The sequence below is a fragment of the Gymnoscopelus braueri genome (assembly GCF_963280865.1).
Source record: "Gymnoscopelus braueri genome assembly, chromosome: 21".
NCBI classification, from domain to species: domain Eukaryota; kingdom Metazoa; phylum Chordata; class Actinopteri; order Myctophiformes; family Myctophidae; genus Gymnoscopelus; species Gymnoscopelus braueri.
Genome location: NC_137623.1, coordinates 26,785,807 through 26,804,590, shown reverse-complemented (window position 1 = coordinate 26,804,590; position 18,784 = coordinate 26,785,807). Strand labels below are relative to the sequence as shown.

Here is an 18,784-nt window from a genome sequence, read left to right as displayed (position 1 = left end):
CTGTGGACCACTGTTAGCTGTTCGTCTTCTGGTTTTAAGAGCTAAATGTGACTGTGGAAAACCAATCGCTGTGGAGAGGATCCCAAATAAATGAAACAGAGAGGTCAGGGCGTTCATTATAGAAGTTTTGGATGAATCAGGCCGCCGAGGCGGCTGTTAACAACCTTTGCATTGACCTTCGAAATGAGAGTCTGATGGATCCGTGAAGGCAGTCAATTAATGTTCAGTCATCCACCCATCCTCAGGTGCCATATAAGGCCAAGGAAGCATGGCAGCCCAGAGTGGCAAGGGCTCATCTACCGTTCCCATCTCTTATCTGTCCTTGTCACTTTCAGCTGTGCCTTTCAGCGTAATCCCTTCCTCCAACTGTCTGCAAGTCTCCGTCGTTTTATTGTCTCCCAAAACCCTCACTCTTATAAGGCATTGAATCAAGAATCACAAGAGGGTTTATTTGTCACTATACTCATACTGTACAAGCAGTCCGCAATACTGCATGTGCAAACATTGGCTTCCAATCAAATCAAAACATCCTACTCTTCTTGATAGGAAAACAATTTAATGATATTTATTTAGTACTTACCGGTAAGTCAATGCTCAATCAATAGCAGCAAGCCAATGGTACAGGATGACTAATTGTACCATATTGACTTGAAATCCAATTATTAAAGCACCAACCCCACTGACACACTGCCCTGGTGGGCACTCTCGTTGCTGCCCGTCAATACCCCCCCACACCTCCCATCACCGAGTGGTGTCAGAGTGAATAGGCCTTGTCTGTGCCATCCAAGTGGAACTAACCACTACTCCTGATCGGTTTACTGCCATTCTGCTAGTTTAGAGATAGCGCCTCTTACAAAGTTTTCAAGTTGAAGCCCCACTTTACAGTTTCTCCTACAAACTCAAGGCCCCTTTCCACAGTAGCAGAGAACGGTTCTGAGCTTGATGGAGGATGGCTGAGAATGGTACCAATGTGTTTCCATTTTGCCCATGGTTTGGCCCGGTTTGGCCCGGCACAGTCTAAACTGGCAGTGCTAGTGACATGCAGCAACGCGTCCTTACATAGTCTATACCAGTTGTGCATGATTGGCCAATATGCTTGTGCAAGGACGCGCTGTGATTGGCCAGTAGCCACTTTGAGTGACAGTTGGGGCAAACGCTCTCACCAAAACATGATTTACTATTCTGTCCCTATCGGTACATAAGTCGAACGGCGCTGAGTCGGCCCAAGCGAACATCGCAACGTTCGGCACGGCAACTCGCTCGCTTTAGCTCGCTCAGTGGTGCCTCACGTGGCTCAAGTTCGCTTGAGACGGCGCGCCTCCGTATACGGGCTAAAGAAATAGCCCGCAGTTGTTGTAGGCAGAGGCACTTCCGCGTTGGCCACAGAAGGGGGCGTGTTTATAGCACAACTGGTATAGACTTTGTAATGTCGCTGCAGCAACGGTCGTCGGGATTGGGATTCGAACCCGCGGCGCTCTTTCAGGCATTAGAGCCTATATGTGGTATGCGCCTGGACCGCTAGGCCAGCGGGCACCCGGTGGGGGCTTGTTTAAGGCCACAGAATCGCATCTATGCACACAACTGTAAACCGTTTTAAATTCAATTGTTACTATAATTCTGTCTGATTACGCGCCATGGGCCGGGGCATCAAGGCCACTGTGGCTTCAGGGCATATCATTTTATGAGGGGCAGAAGGCCAAACTAAGGGGCCATAGCAGCCATGGCCTCCATGAAACTCATGCCCTGACTGACACATTCTCACACTGACAGTGGAGGAAACGATGCAGCATACCACCCTCATCAGGTGCATCCCCATAGCTCTCCTTCTTGAATTAAAGAGTTGAATATGTTAGAAAGGTCAAGGACAATTAGTAGATTGACCTGCACGCATGCACAGATATGTGTGGGTGCCTCGCACATATCTGTAAAAGTTCAGTTTTGGAAGTTCACCTGAGCAGTAATCCTGGTAGCTGGTTCGCCTGATTATCAAGCGTAGCGTTTGATTAAGCTATAGGCTTAATTCTAATCTCAACTACTTTCCCTTCGGGTGCAAGATTGTGTCACTGACAAAGTTATACTCAGATCAAGGAACCAACTTCCAGGGGGGGTTAGAAAGAGTTGAAGGAAGCCTTCTACCATGTAAGCCCAAACCAGCAGCAGCTAGCTACCCAGCATTCACTTTAATCTACCTGCGGCACTTCACTTTGGTGGTGCAGGGGAACGAGAGATGAAACAATATTCAATATGATGAAATATATTTCCCTAGCTCTTCTCATTAAGTAAACACACAGCTGAACCTACAGTACATCTTATTTGAACATCAGTCTCTTTCATGTCTCCTGTATGGTTGGAGGAATGCTAGGAAAGAGGACTAAAGGTCATGTCTGAGTGGGGGTGGCAGGGGGGGGGGGTCCTCCAGGCATTGATCTCACGGAAGGAGCAGCACATCCTCCAAATACAGATACACCTTTACAGTGGTGTAAAGTAACTAGTACATGTACTCAAGTACTGTACTTAAGTACAATTTTGAGGTATTTTTTTTACTTTACTGGAGTATTTCCAATTTTCTTATACTCCACTACATCTCAGAGGCAAATATTGTACTTTTACAACTACAATTATCCACTACAATTATTTGAAAACTTTAGTTAATAGTTACTTTGTAGATTTAGATTATTACAAAACATACATTAACCACTTCAGCCCTATATACATTTCGTCCATTTGAAAATAGTTGATCTACAAGCTCACAATGCGTCGCATCGCGACGCATTGTGAGCTTGTAGATCTGCTATTTTCAAATGATTTTTATACGTTTGAAAACGGGAAATGGGACATTCTGTATAAAGAGTACAACTCTTGATACTTTAAGTACATTTTGAAGGCAACACTTTTGTACTTTTACATCAAGTACATTTTGAAATCCGGACTTTTACTTGTAACAGAGTATTTCTATATTTGCAGTATTGATACTTTTACTTAAAAATATTTAGTACTTTTTCCATCACTGCACCTTCATCAGAGGAGAAGAGAGGAGCTCATGAAAGGATTCCCAACAGGTGTGAAGGTTTGTAAAACACAAACAAATGCACACACGCGTGCATAGTTTGAATTTGGCTGTAATAAATAAAATGATTTATACTGTACGATTCGATTAGATACATTGTACATATTTCTATGATTTGAAAAACAAGTGGATTGGGAATAATAGCAAAAACTGCACTCTGCCAGGTGCCAGGGGTGTGAGGGCAAGGCCTCGCAGGCTGAGCAGATGGCATTACAGTAGCATACAGAAACGACACCACCGCTTCTTACTCATCCGACCCTGCTGCCAGCAGCTCCAGTAGCTTGCGATTGTTTTTCCAATCCATCCCGTGAGAATCCACACAGATCCCCAGATAATCATAAAGGATTTATGCCTCAAAGGTTTCAGGCAGACGTATAAGGAGCCTGCAGTCTGGCTCAACGCAACTCAGCTCTGCTCAACTGAGGCTCCAATACATAGGGATGAGAATAGAGGGAGAGAGAGGGACATATGCAGTCAGACAGTGGCAGACAGACCTTTAAGAAAGACATGTGGGAGAGAAAAAGAGTGATGAACTCAGAAGCCGCCACCTGCACCATTCATTGATCTCTCTTGTGGCAGAAGTGGAGCAACCAGGGGCCATATGTATCAAAGTTTGCACAGCATCCACAGCATCCACACTCAGGCCCGGTTCTGGGCTGATCAGCGCTCTAGGCGAGATTCCTCTGATGCGCCCCCGCACGCACGGTTTTAAGGTTAGGGTTAGGGTTTAGTTATTTAATTCTTATTTTTGCCTGATTTTTCCGATTTATTATCAAAACACTTAAAATGAATTAAAAAAAATATATATTTTTTTTCCCCCCGACTTTGTTTTTCCGCCTCTCCAAACTGCCGCTCTAGGCGGCCGCCTATGTTGCCTCACTCGCCTGTATGGACGCGCCGGCCCTGTCCACATTAAGTACAGTAGATACGCACACAATGGGCCTCCTTCACAATAAGTGCATATTATGCACACATTATGTGCTTAAGCCATTCTTTCAAAAGTTTTAAACACAAACCTGCGATTCCTCAACATTTTGTTACCTGAATTTGTTTGGCCAAATATGACGAGTATAGGGGAAGATGACAGAATGCGGACTATGTAGACTTTTAAAACAAGGCAATGTTGCCATTAAAAACACTGAAAACAAGTTTAAGTTAAACACATTAATGGGCTGCACTATTTCTGTGCATTCCTGTTATCCACTGAAGACCTCAGATGCTAATAAGTCATTTTAATTCAGTTCTTTTTTTTAATTCAAGTCCTTTTGTTATATGCATAATAATCCAGCGGGTAACTACAGTATGGATCTACTCAGTCAACCTTTCCTCCAAATAACAGATCATCCTTTTTTTTCAGTCAGTGTACTTTTCTAGCACATAAGTCAGTGTACTTGTCCGCGTGCACGCACTGTCACAAAATATGGGAGCCACGCAGATGGCCTGAGCTGGTGGCTATTAAATAAAATAAAAAACATGACATTCAGGAGAGCCAGCTGGCTCTGGACAACCTTGTCAACACACAGGCATGCCGACTAGATTCCTGAGGCGGGCTGGTTTGGAGGTTGACAACAGGGGAGTGAGAGGTTGCCAGCACATCATCCTTTCTTGGAGGACCCCATTTATGGATGTTTGTCCAATATTTGTGGCGAGTTCACCTTTCATCTTGCTGACAGATGGTCCTTGTTCTCCACCCGTTTCCTTTTTCTTCTGGTCTATTCTTTTAGCATCCTTAGCATTCTTTTTACCTGAGCCACAGTCTTGTTCCCAAGGAACACAACATACTGCCTTGGTAACTGTCTGAAGCCCAATCCTTTTTTTTTTCTTCACCATTGTCACCCTGGAGGAAACTATAGAAAAGTGTCCTTTCTCCCTTCTACCTGGTTTCCATTTCTTCACTGGTGAAATGTCTTTAGGGGCCATGCTTCTCTTCTGTCAGCAACTTCACTGCTTTCTCCATGAGACACCTCTAGTCAAACATTTCTTTATAGAGAAATGGCGGCGTGGCAATATGCAACTGTAAAGAGAAGGCAAGTACTGTATGTAAGCCTGCAATGTATAATGATTGTGATTCACTAACAGAGGCATGGTCAGAATATTGCACGTGCCATGGAACAGAGTAATTTTGCATGCCTGCTTTGTGCCCAAAGCATTTCTCTGTACAGATGTTTTTCCATCAGAGAAATCAGTAGAATTGTGCACACGTGAATGCACATTTCGATCCAACTCCAGTTATACCCCTAAATGTTTTTAAAAACTGTAACCCATTTACAGCCTTCACATTTCCCAGTGTAATTCATTCAGTGCCATTGACGTCACATTTTTTATTTTATTTTTTCAGAACCCAAGATATATTATCATTGAAGATTTGCTGCTCCATTCACTTCTTGTTTAACATCTTACTGAAAAAGGCTGTATCTCGCTTCCTAAGCACTTTTTTTTTTACAATGTATTTTTGGCCTTGGCACAGGGGTGATATAATATTTTAAAAAATTGGCACTGTTAATTTCAGTAAAATGAAGAGTAACTTAAAAGACTGGGACATCGAAATATTTGTTGAGGAAGCAAACAATAAATAAGCATTATTTGGCCGCATAGTAGTGGCTTAGCAATAGAAATAAAAAGTGAGGGTGAGAAATGGTCTTGTGAGATGGACTCGTACCATAATTTTGGTTATAGCGTTGGTTCAGAGCATTGTATTAAAGACAGACTCAAGGTTCACTAGACTTCATGGAAGAAATAAAAAAGTAGTGGGTCTTGAAAATGGAGGCCAAAAAGCAGATCAGTGCCCACTAGGCCAGTGTCTCAGCCACTGAAGAATTCTCTCCACTGGACCTGGGCCAGCACAAGGCTGGTATCCTGGACTCTCTCTGAGGCCTTTTGACAAAAGGCCAGTCCACCACTGGTCTCACTGCATCACTATGGGGCTCTACGATCAGTTGCAGGTGCTGGTTCCAACTTTAAAAGACCATATGACATGGCCAGAAATCATCATATTTGCAAAAAAACTAAAAAAAAGTTAGACATGTCATGGATATTGATTGGCGTAAACAGTAGCCATCGGGACGAGGTTGTGAGTGACAGTCTGTCAACATTTGTGTCCTCTATCGAGGTGAAGAAACAGACTGTTTGAAGTAGTGTATTTTGAAAACAAAGATTTAAACTAGCAGCTATAGATGTTACATCAATAAATATTGAGCAACTGCAAGACCTCCCACAACACTGTATGTGTGGATTAGTTGTCTGTCTGTCTATCTACAACTGCTAGTTTAAAACTTTAATATTCACTACGTCGGTACATTTCCAGTTCCAATTTTGTCTGCCCATTTCTTTGTGTCATCACTTCCAATTTCACTGTATCCTCTACTGAAGTTACTAGATAAGGACTTCTTCTAGTTTGAATAGTTTGACTAGGCTATCACCACATTTGAGATGGACAGCACAGTCAGCGCATTCATAGAGTTAGGGGATTATGTAAATGCATTGTGAAAACAATACAGCAATGCATTAATATTAAGAATGCATGAATACTTAAGTATTTTTAAAAAGCAAGTACTCCAGAACTTAAATCTCACTGAACCACTTTCACTTGTAGTGGAGTACTATTTGACCAGCGGCATCTATATTTTGGCTCAAGTAATACGGTTGTATATCCTACTTTCAATGCATATGTTGAGTAGCCACTCAACATACAGTATGCAGTTGTCTAATCATTTAATCATTGATCTTATGAAAACAACATAGCCAGGTATAGCAGAGTAGCCCTGAATTAACAACATATTATCACTCTCAAGTCGTACTATAGTGACAAGATAGGGCAAAATATGGCCATGTGTTTAGATTGTTTATTTCGATCCTCATTAGCAGTACCATAAAATGTGATTTAAAAAATATGTCTTCACCCGTTTGACGCGATGCAAGTCACCATTTACAAATGCTCCCAGTTGTCCCGCCCACACTGGAATGTGGAAGTCACATCCACTAAAAACACTTAAAACAAAAGACGCAGGTCGCATCAACGTCTGTCACAGGGCAGTCCTGTCGTGTCAAACGGGTGCCGCATGTGCAAATCCTTTCCCAACCTCATCACCTGTTTGACGAAAGGGCTGGGAGAATGTGCTGGCATGAAGACCAGAAGATATCTCCCTTGGTCAAGGGGGGATTGCCTTTGGCTGAGCTGGCTGTTTAGTTTCCCATGTGAGAGATCCAGGTGGTACCACACTGAAATGTAAAGGCTTGTTTCAGTGAAGCAAAATTATGATGGTTAATTATAGATGCTGTTATCCACTACTGTGTTGTCCATTCACACTGCATTGGTTTTCTTTGCACGTCGACAGTTTTACTGTGGTAATAGATTGAAACTATAATTCTAAACATCAGTGATTTAGTGGTTGTTTGAGTATAATCCACCACCACTGCCCTAAACATGTAGTGTTGTTGTTAATAAACACAGAAGCACCCGGGAGGTAGTGGACTAAGAAAGGGGAGGAGCCAAACCGAGTTCCCGTTTCTACACACAAAAGGTGGTGATGTCCCCATAGCCCAAAACAATGGGAAAAAAATAAATCCCCTTTTTTTTTTACTGAATGGGTTCCCAGATTGGTGTGAGTACAACAACAGTGTTCATATATTGTAATGAAGACGGCCATTTTACATTTGCATGTTGGCTTTAAAAAACAACATTTGGTTAAGACTGTTCAGCAAAAAGAAAACATTATTACTACTTTACTAATTAGCAAATTACCATTAAGTATTAAAAAATGTTTCTTGTTCTGTTCACCATAGTGACAGCCAGAAAAGCTTGCCTTTGAGAGCTTGTGCACTTTGGAAGTATCTAATCCCTGGTATGACTAAAGAGATTTCCGTAGAAAATAATGAATGGGATTTACAATAGCTGACAGACATGTTAATATTACATGTACACAGGCAGGGTGTGTTGGTACAATAAACTAATTTAACCACTTAAACCCCATATACTTAGTTGACATGGGTTCCCCCAGGGCTCTATACTTGGTCCGCTCCAATTGTCTCCTCTACACCAAATCTCTTCACCAGAAATTGACGATCTACAAGCTCACAACACGTTGCAAAAAATAGTATTTTAACTGTAGGCTGAGCATAATTCAGTGATAGCCCAGTTTTTACAGAGCTGCCATTAACACTGTTGACAAGTCACTCAAGTCACAGTATAGAGAAACGACTTCTGACCAGGGGATAAATGCAGTGTCAAGAAGCAATCTGCCAGGGCTAGAGTTGCTGAAGGGCACTACCCTCTTTTAAGAGGTAAGCTCATCTATAAGTGATGGAACACCAACAGGCACATGTGTCACACACACACACACACACACGCACACGCACACGCACACACACACACACACACACACACACACACACACACACACACACACAGTGTACCACTTTGGACCAGGGCCATCGTAGGGTTTTGATTGACAGCTCAAGGGTTAATGGACTCTACATATTGCTGCTCTCAGCCCCTATAGCGTAGCAACATGTTAACCCCTCCTCCTCCGGCCCTGACGCTGTGTGAGGTATTTAAAACAGACTAACGTTTGCCTGTGTAGCCTGCGGATGGTAGGGGTTACCAGCAAAGCACTCAATATGCAAATCAGTGTGAGTGGGTAAAACTGGCAAATCAGTGTGAGTGTGTAAAACTGGCAATAAAGTTTTTCATTTTATGTTTATTTTTTTCATGTTTATCGGTATTAGTGGTATGATGTGCATGGCTGAGCAAGGAGCGAGAAAGCATGTAAAAAAAGAAAATATATATATATATTTTCATGGAGTGGTGGCTTCTGCAGTGTGTGCTGTGCATAATGACATGAATGCATAATTCAGACACCAGAAGGCTCCTTCCCCTGCCATTGCAAGGTAACCAGCTATAGTCAGCAGTCGTGATCTCGCTTATAGCTCTTTTTGACTGCAAGACCTACAGTAACTCAACCGTACCGTACCGTGCTGTGCCACGTAACGCACTTCACAGGTTCTGGGCTTTGTTTCCATACGCTACGACTCGGTTTCAAAAATACCGTAGTTCTCAGAGAAAGAAAAGCAAAAATAGCCGATCTACAAGCGTTGTGAGCTTGTAGATCGGCTATTTTAAACAGAAAACACCATCACAGAACTTCACAGGTTCTGGAAAGGTTCCAGGTTTATGCAAGGTTCTGGGTTACCCTTCATAGTCAAAAAGAGACATATCTGACAGGTGCTGTCATGTGACATCGTCGTTACCACACTGCTACTGAATATACTGTGCGTGTCCTCCAGAGGAAAACATTTAAATCCTGTTTTCATTTCATTTCCATCAGACACACAGGTGTTTTTTTATTCATAGTCAAATGCTTACAATATAAAGTAGCCCAACATCCATTTCCCTATTCTTGGTCTGTCACACCCACCCATTTCCCTATTCTCTGTCTGTGTGCATGACACAAGATACTGCCCTCTTTAGCTGAACAAACACAGCTAATAATATTCAGTTGTTTATTTGTCTAATTATTAGACACACGCACATACATGTTTTGAGTTACTATACTTGTGAGGACAAACATTTTAGGATTGCATTGAAAATAGCTGAAAATAGCCCAAAAAAAGAATTGCCAAAAGATAGCAGATCTACAAGCTCTACAAGCTTCGAGATCGGTTATTTTTCTGGGTGTGACATCGGCGCACAACTAGGTACAAAATAGGGAAATATTCGCTGATGACTCAGCACTCCTGGTCTCGGGCGAGGACAATATGCAAGTTGAGGAAGCTCTCAGTTCTGAACTCGGTCAAATCCGTACTTGGCTTTCCGATAACAAACTGTCATTACGCCTTGGTAAAACAGAATACATTCTTTTTGGGTCCAAACATTCCCGCAGTAATGTATGCAAATGAAGAGTTGATGATCTAGTAATCTCAAGCAAAGAAGAGATTACCTATTTGGGCTGTATTCTTGACAACAAAGTGACAGGTGAAAGTATGGCATCAAAGTTGATCAAAAAAGTAAATAAAATATGTTTGGGTAGAATTTCCTCTTTTGTCAACAAAAGTGCTCTCAGGACTCTTGCCGGAGCCCTAATTAAATGCCTTCTACCTGTTGGTTCTCCAACATCCCAATGTCGCTAAAGACTAAGCTTTAGACCTCCCAGAACAAATTGATTCGACTACTTCTCGGCCTGGGGCCCATGACCCACCTATTTCCAACACATTTTGCTAGTCTGGGATGGCTCAGGGTAGAGGACAGGGTTAAGCTATTAAAAATGGGATTTGTTTTCAAGATAGTCAAAGGGGCTCTGCCCTCAATACCCTCATACCTGACTAATTACCTCACCAAAGTGAGGGACACCCACAGCCACAATACTAGGGAGCTACAACAACGATCTGGTACCACCCACCTGTAGAACAAACATGGGTAAATTCGCTTTCTACTGCACTGCCAGCAAAGTGTCGAATGCCCTGACATCATCCATTTAAAAATGTGGATCACTGGCTTCCTTCAAAACAGGCCTGAGAAACCATCTTTCAGGAGGCCAAAAGGGGAGGTAAACTCACTTCTGCCGTAGAAAGGTGATGGCATTCACTGCCTACGGTTGTTTTATTCTTTCCCTTTTCTACTCTGTACATATAGTGTTTTATATTTGTTGATGATATTGCATTTTGGTGTTATTTTTATGCTATGTTGATGAATCTAATACATAGGACCACAATGGAAACAAGTCCCCAGGACTTTTTTGTGCTATCCTTTTAGCTCAAATGTCTGACTGTACCTTGTGTTGTTTACATTTCTGTCTAATAAAGTGTTCAATCAATCAAAAACTCTAATCCTAACTCTAACCCCAACCTGAATCTTTTTATAATTGTAAGCCTAAAGGTACGGTCACACCTAACATTGATTCTGCCTATGTGGCCGTCTTTTTGAGTCAATGGTTTTCAATGGGAATGGAACGTTTTGTTGCTCCATTTCATTACACACCAGGAGCGACGCAAATAAATTAATAAAAATGCAATGCGATTATTTCACATCAAATTTTTATTTTGGAGAATGCCTCATTGATACAGGTTCATGATTTTATTCTCGTTGAAAAATCGACCTCCTTTCGAAAAAGAATTGTGTCGCTTCATCGCCTGGTTATAATGTACTCATAACACAAACAGCAGTTTAAATGAATGCGAGTTAATCGCTCCCAGTGTATACGGGAGTGATTAATCTAGTACTACTAAGTATTGTATAATCATAAAGCAACCATATTTCTTGTGGGGACCAGGAAAATGGTCGTCACAAACAATATACATTTTTGAAATTGTATTATGGGGACATTTGGTATAGTAAGTAATACATGTACAGTACACACACACACACACACACACACACACACACACACACACACACACACACACACACACACACACACACGTAAAAGATAACCCACTGGGAACAATAAGCTGGCAAATATTAGTTTTATGGTATTGCTCTCACCAGGTGGTCTGGGTCTCTGGAAAACACTGGAGAAAATGGCATTTAGAATGATGGATTAAGTTTCAAATGAGTGTCTGTACAACAGAGCTTAAAGCTATGGCTTTCAATGTGTTTGAGTACAGAACACATTGGTTAAACAAACATACATGCATCTAATACATGATTGATTGAAGGGCAGTCATTAAATGCTTTGCAGAGTTGGTGAGGGGCTACATTTGTTCTGTGCTGCCTGCCACACTGGACCCATGCCGGTTTGCAAATGTTCAAAACAGATCCACTAACGATGCTATTGCCATTGCTCTTCATTCCACCATTACTCACCTGGAGGGGAGTAACTGAATGGCAGACTACAGCTCAGGATTCTACACAATATTCCTGCCAAGCTCGACACAAAGTTCAGAGATCTGGGCCTGCATTCAACCATTCACAGCTAGATACCGGACTGTCGGGTGATGAGACTAGGCCGCATCACATCAAATTCTGATCTCTCTCCACTACTCCCAGTACAAACTTGACAGCTTGGCTGCGCACAGGTCGGTGATGGGCTTGATTATTGATGATGATGAGACGGCCTACAGCAGGGGTGTTCGACTATTAGGCAGGGGGCCACAATAACGGCAAATGACTGACATCAAAAATGTACAAAATGTTCATGGTTAACCATTTAACCGGAAACCGTAATAAAACTTGGAACTCTTTGGTTAAATGGTTGATTTACTATGTTATTTATTATTTTATACATTTTCCTCCCTAAAGTGACATCTGGAGGTAGCCGTCAAGCCGCCATGTTACAAAGCTGTAACTGCTTCATAATTTGCTGCCCAATTCTACCATACAAGTTAAATAAACAGTGGTATATAAAGTACTTGAAAGACTAATAATTGAGTAAAAGTACAGATATATTAATTAAAAATAACTCCAGTCAAAGTTAAAGTCACCCAAACAAAAATCCCTTCAAAGTCTTAAAATCGTTCACGTTAAATGTACTTAAGAAAGGTACAGTATCTAGTGTAGTATCAAAAGTAAAAGTGCAAACAGATTTTGATGATTGGTTTCCAAAGCAGTGGGCGTAAGTTTGTTAGCGGCTGCTATTCTAGCAATTACTGCTGCATTTAGACGTTCCCAGAACCCCAGACGAATCGGTAAGTGCCGATCTCCGAGTGCCTGGCAACGTGATACTATATTTTGTGAACAGCAATTTGTGGAAGCTTGTATGGAAAATAATTTCACCCACTCTTTTATACCTGTACAGTTGGAATGTGACAATAAACTTGAAGTTGATAATTAATAGCATATGGGAGGACTTAATGTATCAGAACATTTCTGTTAGTGGCTGGTACAATAGGATGAAAACTATCCGTATTACAGTACATGTAGGTTTATTAATGCCCACATCATAGTAGTACACTGACATTTATGGTTATTACATAAATAGTATCACTATCAAATACTTAATTAACTGGAATTGTGACAGGTTAATGTCTCTGAGACCCCACTAACAGGGCCAAACATGTAAAAAGAAAAAGAAACGAAAAAAAGTTGTTCTTGTTCCATTGTACAACTAAAATCTCCATGGCTTCAACTTTCTTCCATCAATAACCTTGCAGTCAAAATGTCTATAAAGCTAGCATGACAGTTAGAATATATATTTTTAGACTATGTTCTATCGGCAACAATGAGCGAGCAACCTGACAATTCTTATTCCCTTGACTATGCCTGTGTAATGCCAGCATAATCCTTAGTTAATGATATGCCTTATCTGATAATCCTGCCTGATAGAGTACGCCTTCTCTTAATTCCAGCCCCATTTCTTCCCCCTCTGAGGAATACTCATTAATCCCTTCCATCAATAGGAGGTCTGGGAGGTCACTGTCATTCTGACTTGTCACGAGAACCATTCACTTTCTGAGAACATGCAGCAGAAGGAGCCTCATCCTAAACGAAGAGTGGACGGGACAGCTTTCTGTTGGCTGGATAAATGATAGATGGCAGGTGGTCAGGTTTCTCCCCCTTGCTCTGTTGATCATGTGACAGGAAGTAATTAGGATGTTTAGAAGCGGTGGCACCATGATGATTTCCATTAGCTTTCCACTGTAGGCAGCTCAGCCTGCTGAAGAATGCACAGCAGCAGTTAGCTCACCTGGTAGAGCGCATATCATTTGGAGGTTAAGTATTTCCTGCAGCTGGCCCGGGTTCTGACGAGGCCCTTTGCTGTACGTCATCCTCTCTCTCTTTCCTGTCTCTCTACTTTCAGCATCTTATAAAGTGGGAAAGAAAAATCATCTTTAAGATTACATTTAAGATTAAAGGTAGAGTACGTGATTCTCTTTTGTTAAAACTAGACCGGTGCCCATTGGGCACCTATCTACTCGGGAGCGACGCAAGCCGGGAACGATGCAAATTGCTAATGTATGCCCCACCCAGTTATGCAATACCGCTTGTACCCGTTGTCAGAGTACCCGTATTACCATATGGAGATGCCCATATATATGGGTATGCCCATATCGTTTGGATCGGCGGTTCTGGACAACTGGATGTCCATATATATACCTATATTTGGGCATAGTGATCGGATCGGCGACTCTGGACAACCGGATCTCCATATCAGACCCTCCAGAAAAACGCGGGCAAAAATCCTTGATTATGCGGGCTAAAATCCTTGAGTATGCGGGCTAAAATCCTTGAGTATGCGGGCTAAAATCCTAGATTTTGCGATGAAATATGCAGGTTTTTTATGTGATTTTATGCGGTGAAATTGCGTGAAGTTGCAAAATATGCGGAAAGTTGCGAAATATGCGAAAGGTTGAGAAATATGCCGCATATATATATATTATACATACATATACATATTATGCAATGCGATGTGCATATTATGCGATCGCATAATCACATTTTTCTGGAGGGTCTACCATATGCCTACATATGGGCGGAACGGTCAGATCGGCGGTTCTGGACAACCACCTATGGGACCAACTCAACGCTGTGCACATAACCCCCTCGGGTTGGCAGCGACGCACGTGCCGAGTTTGAAGTCTGTCGGTTGGACGGTTCTCGAGTTACGTGAATAACAGAGATAAAACGCGAATTCACGTGCCATCACTGAATTGGAGATGAATTGGTTGCAGGACATATTCATATGGAAATGGTTATTGTGGTGAGGATGCCACAATTGCCCTTTTACTGTGATCATATGTGACTAAGTAACCGTTACTCAGTGGTGGAAAGGAACTAAGTACTGTACTTAAGTACAATTTTAAGGTATTTGTACTTTACTTGAGTATTTCTAATTTCCAATACTTTTACTTCTACTCCACTACATCTCAGAGGCAAATATTGTACTTTTACTCCACTACAATTACTTGAAAACTTTAGTTACTAGTTACTTTTCAGATATAAATTATGATATTACGAAACATACATTAACCACTTTAGCCCTATTTTATACCTAGGCTATTTGAAAATAGCAGATCTACAAGCTCACAACGTGTCGCTTTGCGACGCGTGTGAGCTTGTAGATCGGCTATTTACAAACATTTTTGTACTTTTACTTTTGGTACTTTAAGTACATTTTGATGCCAATACTTCTGTACTTTTACTCAAGTAAATTTAGAATTCCGGACTTTTACTTGTAACAGAGTACTTCTACAGTGCAGTATTGATACTTTTACTTAAGTAAAACATTTGAGTACTTTTTCCACCACTGCCGCTACTCAGAGTACTCTTCAAAAGCGCTATATTTACTTGAGTAGTTTTGAAAGTGAAATATCCCTCTAAGTCTAGTTATAGTACATCTACATGAGTAGGACATTCTAGTCTACTTTCTGCCCCAAAATGTCGTTTTGTAGATTTTAAAACAATTGCTTTCAGAAGTAATGTGCATCCAGACGCATTAGCAAAATATTATTATGACTGTTTGTTGGACATTATGTTCCCTTTGAAATATTTGCCTTTATCATATCACATTACCGTATGGGCTTGTCTGTGACAGTATCATGGGAGAGCCCAGTGTTCAAAAGGGGCAGGGTTTTGCTTAGCAGTAACCATGTAGGAGAGGTAATGCATTTTCCCCATTTAAATCGTTTCTTGCACTGAGGAGGAGCACTTCCACACTGCTGCACACAGGGCCGGGCCGCAAGGACGTCAACAGATCTACTACAGCAGGTACTAGTACAAGATTGAAGTTTGGTTAACTTTCTATTTTCAGCTTCATCTCTGTGATTCAATGTCGAAACTGTAAAAATTGATCAGAACATTTCTCAGCTGTCTGTAATGAAGTCATATGATTTAATTCTAAATCAAAGACATGGTAGAAAACAACTGGAGGAAACAGGTGGTGTGTGTATTATAGTCGGTAGCAAGTAAAATTGTAACAAACTCCCAGAGAATGTTCTGAGAATGTCAGTTTCCTTTAAACTATTTACCAGTTAAGAGAATAAATAATAACTTTAGTTTAAGAAAGTTTGCATTCACTTTTATATTACAACGTGCATTTATGTTTATGTTAATAATCTTATAATCTTATAATCTTTGATAAGCTTATAATCTTTGATGCAACATTAAATTCAAAGATACTCATTTAATTGCAGTGTTTATATTAAATAACCAATATATTGATATAAACTTGATTACATGATATTAAAATGTAATTAGTTTTGGCATTACCTAACCCTAACCCAAACCATGGAAATAAACATCTCTCCCAAGGGAGCCAACATGATGCTAATTTACTAAGTCAATATCACGGTAATCAGTTTGTTTAGTAACGTCACTATAGGATACAAATGTATCTGCCAGATGTACTTGTTGTAATTGCTTGGAAAAACGTCTTGTCCAATTCTTCGTTGTTACTGTATATCACAACATCTTGTACACTTCTACAAATGACTCATTAGTGAAACTGATAGTACTACAGCTGCTTGGAAATGACCGGAAAAACAGTGCCAATGGTACAATGGTAATTGGTTTCATTCAGTTATGCTTTACTGGATGTGATTCACAGCTGAGATTGAAAGATTTGAGTTCAGTTGACTGGTACAGTAAAGACCAGTTTGTACACAGCACAGCCTCACTGTTAATGGAATTATTATCGCGCGCGCACACGCACGCGCACGCACACACGCACACGCACACGCACACGCACACACACACACACACTCTGTGGGAGGCAGCAAAGTTCCGTAAGGCATCCAGTGCGGGGGAAACTACATGAAGAAGAAGTCAACATATGGCCCACAGAACGAATACAAATGTATGCTGAACAATTAAAAGTACCCGATCCAAAGGCTACAGCCATGATTGATTTCTAGGTTATATGTGTAGGAAATTGGATGACCTGGTCTGCTAGAACATAGCATGCGGATAAACAAGAAGTCGACCCACTAGGCGATTTTAATATAGGACTATTGGATTCTACACTACATTGCTACTTTATTATTATGCACTATCTTGATTCACCAGTCAAACCAAACCACTGTTAATGTGCAGAGAGCTGCCAGAAGAGGAGTGGGTTAAATTGACTGCAGTGCTGACCACAGCCACCAAGATTATAGTTGATTATTGATCCCTTTTCTAGAGAAGAGACATTCTGCTCACAATAATGGCTCCGCAGAGGGAAAAGGCATTGGTAGGACCCGCATTCAACTGCATTTGATGTATGCATGATAGCTTGGGTGTGTGTGCACAAGGGGCTGCCGCCGGGCTTTCCTTGTATGCAAAAGGTACACAGTAAATCAAGAATGTGTGAACAACCCAGAAAACAAATCTAATTTCCACAAAATGACCGCCATCCGTATACAGGTCATCCATCTGTACATATACTCATCGGTTGCTTTGACTTGGGAAATAAATCTGCAGGGGCATCTATCAACTGGGACATGATAAACAAGAATATATGAGCTGCATCCTATAGCGTTATTGCATGAGGTCAGGGGTGACTTCATACAATAAAGTTACAAGGTCTCTTTTCAATCCCAGCCGCCCAGGCCTTTGCCAAGGACAACATACAGTAGAGAGTCCAGCAAGCTGCCCCCAGCTGTGGAGAAGTTAATTGCTTTCCTCAACAGAAGGACTTCACCCTCCAAATGCTCAGAGGAATTGAACGCCCTCTCTTGGCGACAACAAAGTCATCTGTGCCCCTTGCTTCTGCTGGTGAGATGGGCTTCTGGCTATAAGCCGCGTATACCCGCTCTCACAATCAGCAATCCTTTTTGCAGGTAAAGCAAGACTCATGTACTTGAACTACAGTTTTTTGCTACAGTAGTGTTGTGCTGGTAAATCAGTATTTTGCTGTAAAGTACAAATTAATTATATATATACATATGCATATGTATATATGCATATATATATGGGTCTTGGGGGATCATTGGGCAGATTCCGTGAAATGGAAATGAGTCTTGTAATGGTATTTCTGTCTACATGGAAGTACCTGCTCTAGCTGCTAGACTTTTATTTTCACGACGGTAATATGATTTATACAGGATTCTGGCAAATTATACTGAACCTTGTATATTGTATATATATATATATATATATATATATACACACACACACACAGATTATATACGGTATGTATGTGTGTATTCATTGCCCTGTGCTTCCATTGTCTCCAGTGAGTGAACTAATCAACTTCAACGTGGATCACTTCAGCTCCTACACGTGCCTCATGGGAGATGACGACTCTGCCCTGGCCATCCATTATGTTTTTCAGGTGAGGCTGACATCAGTGTTTTAGAAAAGATCACCACCACTCACATGGTCCTTTTAGGATCTCTTATTTATTGAGTAGCCCCCAGCAGCAGATCACTCACGGACGTTTCGGCCTACGGCCTTCCACAGTGTGCTGGTGTTATTTTCTAAGACACTGTTTCTGCCAGAACCGTGCACCCGACCCAGTGAACTGTGAACTATTCAACTGACGAGTGCTCGCCTTTCTCTTTTTCAAGTTATGACATCAGTGTTTGCCTTAAAAAAATTGCAAACAATTTAGAAAGAAAAATAATTGTTAATAGGACCAGATTTAGAACCATAACACATAATATGTCAAAAATGTTTCAAGCTCTTACAGAATAGATACAGAATCCTGTGTTTTTATAATTTTAAAGGGAGTGGGCATGAGGGGTGAAGAAATATCTGCCAATATCAATCTTTTACTGTTACTGCCTATAGTCAGCTTCTATAGTTTGTAAAATGTATGCTCCATTGCTGTACAGTGTTGAAAACAGCAGACTTATGCGACGCCTGTG

At 41.2% G+C, this 18,784-nt stretch overlaps 2 protein-coding genes across 2 annotated transcripts in view; both read left to right on the top strand.

Annotated features, from left to right (window-relative positions):
* Positions 1-18,784, top strand: part of sbspon (somatomedin B and thrombospondin type 1 domain containing) — a 297,594-nt gene that overhangs the window by 172,096 nt on the left and 106,714 nt on the right. The window lies entirely within an intron of this gene.
* Positions 17,531-18,784, top strand: part of trpa1b (transient receptor potential cation channel, subfamily A, member 1b) — a 36,204-nt gene continuing 34,950 nt past the window's right edge. The window contains exons 1-2 of the mRNA XM_080418509.1: positions 17,531-17,755; positions 18,152-18,249. Of these exons, the coding sequence (XP_080274635.1) occupies positions 18,205-18,249 (45 nt within the window). The 5' untranslated portion in view covers positions 17,531-17,755; positions 18,152-18,204. The remainder of the gene's footprint in view (positions 17,756-18,151; positions 18,250-18,784) is intronic.